Source organism: Phalangium opilio, unplaced genomic scaffold, assembly GCF_054372755.1.
Source record: "Phalangium opilio isolate 3A_F unplaced genomic scaffold, DU_Popi_V2 ptg000024l_1, whole genome shotgun sequence".
Lineage (NCBI taxonomy): Eukaryota > Metazoa > Arthropoda > Arachnida > Opiliones > Phalangiidae > Phalangium > Phalangium opilio.
In genome coordinates, this window is record NW_028324155.1 from 9,970,150 (window position 1) to 9,977,820 (window position 7,671).

The following is a 7,671-nucleotide window of genomic DNA, read 5'->3' on the forward strand; positions in this document are numbered from 1 at the left end:
CGAAGCTAAACGAAGCTAAGCTAAGCTAAGCTAAACGAAGCTAAGCGAAGCTAAACGAAGCTAAGCTAAACGAAGCTAAGCGAAGCTAAACGAAGCTAAACGAAGCTAAGCTAAGCTAAGCTAAGCTAAATGAAGCTAAACGAAGCTGAGCTAAGCTAAACGTAGCTAAACGAAGCTAATCGAAGCTAAGCTAAGCTAAACGAAGCTAAGCTAAGCTAAGCTAAGCTAAGCTAAGCTAAACGAAGCTAAGCTAAGCTAAGCTAAGCTAAACGAAGCTAAGCTAAGCTAAGCTAAACGAAGCTAAACGAAGCTAAGCGAAGCTAAGCTAAGCTAAGCTAAGCTAAACGAAGCTAAACGAAGCTAAACGAAGCTAAGCGAAGCTAAGCTAATCTAAACGAAGCTAAACGAAGCTTGTTGTAATTCGAGTCGTCAGGGAAATTATTTAGACGTTAGTTTAATTGTAAAAACTAGAAAATGAGTTAAATTTATTGAGTTAAAATTGGTTACATGTTTACAGCTCGGTGGCTAGTACAAGAGAGATATTTTTAGAGAGGGTCAAAGTAAAAAGTCCTCTCTTCTTTCAAAAAGGGGGGAGGCACTCCTATTTTTAGGTAAAAGTATTCGAAAAAGGTTAACAAGCGCGAACTTTTAGGGTTAGATAGTGATCTAAAAAAAGGGGAATGGCTCCATACTGGGTGGTCGGTTTATCAGTTCAATAACAAAAAACAAGTCGTCGCGATACCTTCAAACTAAACAAGTCGTCGCGATACATTAAAATAAAACAAATCTCAACATCATCCCCGCGCAATGACATTGTCATTCATGTTTCTAGTCATTAACTTCTAAGTTGCAAAGCAACTGAACAGGCCTCTTTATGATGTTTCCGTTCGTGGTTTTTAACGAGCATGATCTAATGAGACCATCACGTCCTCGAAATACTTCAGTTATTTTTCCCATCTTCCACATGGATCTTGGCCTAACATCTTCTGTGATTAAAACCACGTCATTCACTTCAAATTCTTTGGTTCCCTTAACGAACTGACTGCGATGGGCTGAACGCAACTCAAGTAGATACTCCTTCCTCCATCTTCTCCAAAAGGAGTCTAATAGAGTCTGTCTATAGAGCAGTCTTTTCTTCAAGTCGTTTTTCTTGAGTTGAACTTTCGTAAAGGTTCTCGGTGGTAGTAACGTGACCTTTCTTCCGGTAAGAAAGTCCGAGGGAGCTAACGGAACTGGTTCGTCCTTGTCATTCATGACGTAAGAGAGGGGGCGGGAGTTCAAAACGGCTTCTGTCTCACTTAGAGTAGTCTGGAACTCTTCGAAGCTTAAAGAAGTTTTTCCCAAATTTTTACGCAATGCCGTCTTCACTGTTCTAACATGCCTTTCCCAGTATTCACCCCACCAACTGGCTCTTTCAATTATGTAGGTCCACTTGATTCCTTCTTGTCCAACATAATTTTGTACGGGTGGTTCTTTAGTTAGCTTAAATAATTCTTCCAAGTCCTTTTCGGCCCTTTTAAAGGTCTTTGCGTTATCTGATTGAATTTCAGAGCAGATTCCTCTTCTCGCAAAAAATCTTCTTAGAGCTAGGAGAAACTTGTCTGTCGTCAGGTCTGTAACGAGTTCTAGGTGAATAGCCCTTGTTGTACTGCAGGTGAATAGAGCTATGTAAGCCTTCTTTGATTCTTTTTCAATTTCGACGTAAACTGGGCCCGCGAAGTCAATCCCCGTGACGTCAAATGGTCTTGATTCTAGCATTCTTTCTTTAGGCAAAGGTGCTGTAGCTACAATAGGAGGCTTGGCGTTATACCTTTTGCATGTCATGCATTTCTTTAGAATAGATTTGGCCACTTGACGACCTCTGATCACCCAAAATGTTTCTCTAAGATGAGTTAAAGTTGCGGATAGACCTCCATGCATTGATTTCTCGTGGTGATACAAGATCTGTAGTTTTGCGAAATAATGTTTCTCTGGAATTATATAGGGATGTCTTTCGGCATAAGAGAATTCTGCTAATTTTAATCTTCCACCAACTCTTAGTGCTCCCTCTTCGTCAAGGAATGGGGAGAGGTCGTAGAGTTTGGATTCTTTCGGTACAATTTTCTTAGCTTCAAGAATCTTCAATTCAGGACCGAAAGCTTCGGCTTGTGATCGTTTGATCCAATACAACTCCGCCTTTCTAACTTCTTCGCTATCGAGTGATGTTTCTTTCTTCTTTTGATTTCCTTTCTTGCAGTTTTCTATAAATCTCATAATCCAAGCAGTAATGCGAATTACCCGCGAAAGTTTGCTCTTGTCTTCAAGGTTGAAAAGAGGCTCGTTGATTTCCATGACGCATGGACTTTGAATTATTTCATCAAATTTCGGTCGGAGTTCTTCGTTGACGATTTCAAAGTTTTCTGTTACTTCTGATGGCTTGGGTAATTCAACTTCTGTTCTTAAGAATTCTGGACCAGTCCACCAACTCGTATTTTGGAGTAGGTCCTGTAACTTCATTCCTCTAGTTAGGAAATCTGCCGGATTGTACCTTCCGGGGCAATGTTTCCAAGTGCTTGGTTCAGAGCCTTGCTGAATTTCACGAACTCGGTTCGCTACAAAAGGTTTCCATCTATTGGCGCTTCCTTGAATCCAATTCAGGGTGATGGTTGAATCAGTCCAGTAAAACATTCTTGGGTTAAGTTTAGAAAAGTAATCTTTAGTGTGGTTCATTAAGCGAACAGCAATCACCGCTCCCATTAATTCAAGGCGTGGTAGCGTTATCTTCTTCAGGGGTGCTACTCGTGTTTTGCTTGTTACGAGTATCGTTCGGATCTTTTCGTTCTTCGTTTTAAATCTTAGGTAGAGAGCAGCTCCGTAAGCCTTCTCACTGCTGTCAGAGAAACAATGTAGTTCTACGTTCCTTATGATTCCGTCTTCAGCTTCTTCAAAGTAATATCTTGGAATGTATACCTCATTTAAGGCAGGTAGTTCTTCACACCACTTGTTCCATTTCTCTTGGATATCTGAAGGTAGACTCTCATCCCAGTCTGTACCTCTTTCCCAGATTTCTTGGAAAAGGCATTTTACGCGAATGATAAAAGGGGCCAAATATCCAACAGGGTCGAATATTCTTGAAGAAGCCTTTAATACAAATCTTTTCGTGTCCTTTCTTTCTTCAAGGAAGTTAAGAAGATCCGTAGCGTCAAACTGGATGACATCTTGTTCAGGGTTCCATTTTATTCCCAAAACCTTCAATAGAGAAAATCCATCTTGATGTTCTGTTAATTCTTCCTTTTCTTTCATTGTTTCATCCCAATTTTCTCTTAATTCGCTAGAATTAGTCTTCCATTTGCGGAGATTCATGTTGGCTTCCATCATAATTTCTTTAGAGTCCCGTGTAATTTCAAGGGCCTTTCTCACATCATCTTCACCCCCAGTCAAATCGTCTACATACAGAAAATGTAACAAGAGCTCGTAGACCTCAGGGTGCGTGTTCTTGTACTTTTCAATATGATGTCTAATTGTTCCAGCGAGGAGAAAGGGACTTGGAGAAACGCCAAATAAGACTCTCGTCATTCTCAAAACCAATGGCTCAGTTGCTTCTTGGGGGTTTTCTGTCCAAAGAAATCTGACCACGTCTCTATCCGATTCCGCCAGGCTAACTTGCAAAAATGCCTTTTCGATGTCGGCAGTGAAAGCAACCTTTTTCATCCTGAATGTGATCAACTGCTTCAATAGATCCGTGTTCATGGTTGGACCGGTATAGAGACATTCATTAAGAGAGGGGTGTCCTTCTTCTTTCGCAGAACCGTCAAATACTACTCTTAATTTCGTACTCGTTCTTTGCTTGTCAATGATTGGATGATGCGGCAAGTAGAATACTTTGTTTGTGGAATCTGGCATCAATACTTTCTCGGCGATTCCTTGTCTTAGATAATCGTTTATGACCTTCGAATATTCTAAGTATAGCTCTGGATTCTTAATGAATCTTTTCTTCAAACTTTCGAAACGCTTTCTGGCATTGCCATAATTTGTTGAGGAAAGTTCCTTTTCTTCTCTCCACGGGAGGTTTACCTCGTACCGATTATTTTCAAACTTGATTGTAGATTTAAATAATTCGATTGCTTTCCCTTCTTCAGTGGATTCCAGCGAATCTGTCTGGTCAGATATTCCAATCGCGTCCAGTTCCCATAATTTTTTCAACTGTTGTGAAGCTAGTTCTTCTTCGGTCTCTAGAGAGGTAACAGAAAGAACTGTTACGGAATTAACGGCAATCTCTTTATCTGAGCCTTCAGAAAATCCGTGGACAGTCCATCCAAAAATTGTTTCTACCACTGCTAGTCTTTGTGTTAAAAATTCCATTCTTCCGGTGACTACCTTCCAATAATATTCGCTTCCTATGAGAAGATCTATTTCTTTCGATTCTAAATTTTCGTCCGCCAATTTTAATCCTCGATTGTTCATTTCTTCTTGTAGTATTAAGCTAGGAATTTGCAGCGTGCCAGAGCATAGCTTAGGAGATTCTAGGGCTTCTATTGTTAATTCCATTTCTGTTTCGAGGTCCTTTAAGGTTAACCTGACTCGTCTTCGTTTAACTATAGTAGGAATGGTCGATTCAAAGGCGAATATTTTCACGTTTTCTATTCCCATAGTTGGCAGGTTCAATTTTCTTGAAACGTCTTCGCGTATAAACGTACGCTGGCTACCGTCATCAAGAAAAAGTCGAATATTCATGGATGAATCTTCATGAATAGCAAGAACACCTGCAGTTTTCAGGTAAACCACTTCTTCCCTTCCTTCTCGAGCGAGAGGGGCGCAGTTTTGGCTTATTGTTTGTTCTGCTTCCCTCTCCTTGCCTTTGTCCGGAAACTTCATTTCACAAACCGAGACTTCGTGTCTCTTTTGGCATAGTGGACAGCTCAATTCGGCCTTACAATCTCTCGCTCTATGTCTGTACTGCATGCATATAAAGCAACGTGCTTTTCTTCTCAAAATATCCTTTCGTTCGGTAGCGCTGTATGACGTACAATCCTTGGTCTTGTGGGTAGTTTTTCCACAAAAAATGCATTCTAGTTCTGGATTTACCTCTACATCCTTGGAGGCGTTAACGTGTAGCACCGCTGCGGTAGGTATTTTCATCCTTGGCGCGTTTTCTTGTTTGAAATTTCTGGCTTTAAAACGGTCCTGCTGACTGTTTTGTGGAAACTGGGGTTTCTTGGGTTGCAAACTTTTCCATGATCCTGTCAGAATAGCGTGCCTTTCTTTTCCTTCTATTTCTTGTCTAACAAATTCCAGAATTTCCTCTCCTCCATAATCATCATCATCTGGATGTTTTCTATCAAATTCGTAAGACATTTCATCGGGTATAAGGGTTCTTAACAGCGGCATGAACATGACGTCATACGAGCTTAGCGGAACCCCCATAGTTTCTAGACTACGAATTTGAACTTCTATCCGATCGTACAATTTCCTGAGTCCTTTAATATCATTCATATCCTTGACTGGGTTTTCACTCAAGAGATTTTTCATGTGAGCACTCTTGATAATCCTTGTTCTCCCAAATCTATTCTTGAGTTTATCTACTGCTTTCTTATAATTAGCAGAGGTTAAGGAGAAACCATCTATTGAGCCTGCGGCTTCTCCTCCAACGTATGACCTTAAGTATCCAAACTTAGTGACGTCATCTTCTGCAGTGTTGTGGATGGCCATTTCAAATTGGGACCAAAATCCATTCCACTGACTTGGATCTCCCATAAATTTTTCAATAACCAATTTAGGTAGCTTAATGGATGGGGTTCTTCTTTCTTGACTATGAACGGAACCGTTTCCATTTGCGGAAGGGTTGATCGATGCATAATCAAGTGTAGGAAGTCTTCTACTTTCTATAAATTCAGTCAATAAACATTTTACTCTTACTATTCCTTCTCTGTAATTTTCAGCATTTTCCATTTCCTGGTTCAAGGTTTCTTCGTCTTCGGATAAGTTTATAATTTCTTCGTCTAATCCGAATAAGAGCTTTTCTTTAGCACTTAACTGTTCATAGTGAACCTTCATGTTGGAAACTGTGGTCGATGGTGAATTTACTTCTCTTTCTATCTTGTTAATTAGCGTTGTGGTCATTCGTCTTAAAGTCGTTCTCTTTTGTTTCATCATTCGTAATCCAGTATCGTCGTCTATTTCGTCTGCCATGTCGTCGATTCTTTTAGCGTAATTTCACAATCACCTTAATTGTTACTTTTAATTTCAGTCTTTTCGTCTTTCTTCGTTTCGGGTCGTTTCGGGAACAATAAAGTTTTCATCGGGAAATTTCACTCATTTTAATTAAATCTAACTATTATCTAAAGGGGTTCCCGGGTTTCGGCACCATGTTGTAATTCGAGTCGTCAGGGAAATTATTTAGACGTTAGTTTAATTGTAAAAACTAGAAAATGAGTTAAATTTATTGAGTTAAAATTGGTTACATGTTTACAGCTCGGTGGCTAGTACAAGAGAGATATTTTTAGAGAGGGTCAAAGTAAAAAGTCCTCTCTTCTTTCAAAAAGGGGGGAGGCACTCCTATTTTTAGGTAAAAGTATTCGAAAAAGGTTAACAAGCGCGAACTTTTAGGGTTAGATAGTGATCTAAAAAAAGGGGAATGGCTCCATACTGGGTGGTCGGTTTATCAGTTCAATAACAAAAAACAAGTCGTCGCGATACCTTCAAACTAAACAAGTCGTCGCGATACATTAAAATAAAACAAATCTCAACAAAGCTAAGCTAAGCTAAGCGAAGCTAAACGAAGCTAAGCTAAGCTAAGCTAAACGAAGCTAAGCTAAGCTAAACGAAGCTAAACGAAGCTAAGCTAAGCTAAACGAAGCTAAACGAAGCTAAGCGAAGCTAAACGTCGCTAATCTAAGCTAAACGAAGCTAAGCGAAGCTAAACGAAGCTAAGCTAAGCTAAACGAAGCTAAGCTAGGCTAAACGAAGCTAAACGAAGCTAAGCTAAGCTAAACGAAGCTAAGCGAAGCTAAACGAAGCTAAGCTAAGCTAAGCTAAACGAAGCTAAGCGAAGCTAAACGAAGCTAAGCTAAGCTAAGCGAAGCTAAACGAAGCTAAACGAAGCTAAGCTAAGCTAAGCTAAGCTAAACGAAGCTAAACGAAGCTAAACGAAGCTGAGCTAAGCTAAACGTAGCTAAACGAAGCTAAACGAAGCTAAGCTAAGCTAAGCTAAGCTAAACGAAGCTAAACGAAGCTAAGCTAAGCTAAGCTAAGCTAAGCGAAGCTAAACGAAGCTAAGCTAAGCTAAGCTAAGCTAAACGAAGCGAAGCTAAGCTAAACGAAGCTAAACGAAGCTAAGCTAAGCTAAACGAAGCTAAACGAAGCTAAGCGAAGCTAAACGAAGCTAAGCTAAGCTAAACGAAGCTAAACGAAGCTAAACGAAGCTAAGCGAAGCTAAACGAAGCTAAGCTAAGCTAAGCTAAGCTAAGCTAAACGAAGCTAAGCTAAGCTAAACGAAGCTAAACGAAGCTAAGCTAAGCTAAACGAAGCTAAGCTAAGCTAAACGAAAATAAACGATGCTTGGCTAAGCTAAGCTAAACGAAGCTAAGTGAAGCTAAACGAAGCTAAGCTAAGCTAAACGAAGCTAAACGAAGCTAAGCGAAGCTAAACGAAGCTAAGCTAAGCTAAACGAAGCTAAACGAAGCTAAGCTAAGC

The 7,671-nt window shown here is 40.0% G+C and overlaps 1 protein-coding gene across 1 annotated transcript; it reads right to left on the minus strand.

The window, feature by feature from the left end:
- Positions 1 to 828: 828 nt before the first annotated feature.
- On the minus strand, positions 829 to 6,168 carry LOC149692812 (uncharacterized). The gene has a single exon (XM_089868777.1). It carries the CDS (start codon positions 6,166 to 6,168, stop codon positions 829 to 831), a length of 5,340 nt encoding a protein of 1,779 aa, XP_089724903.1.
- Positions 6,169 to 7,671: the final 1,503 nt, after the last annotated feature.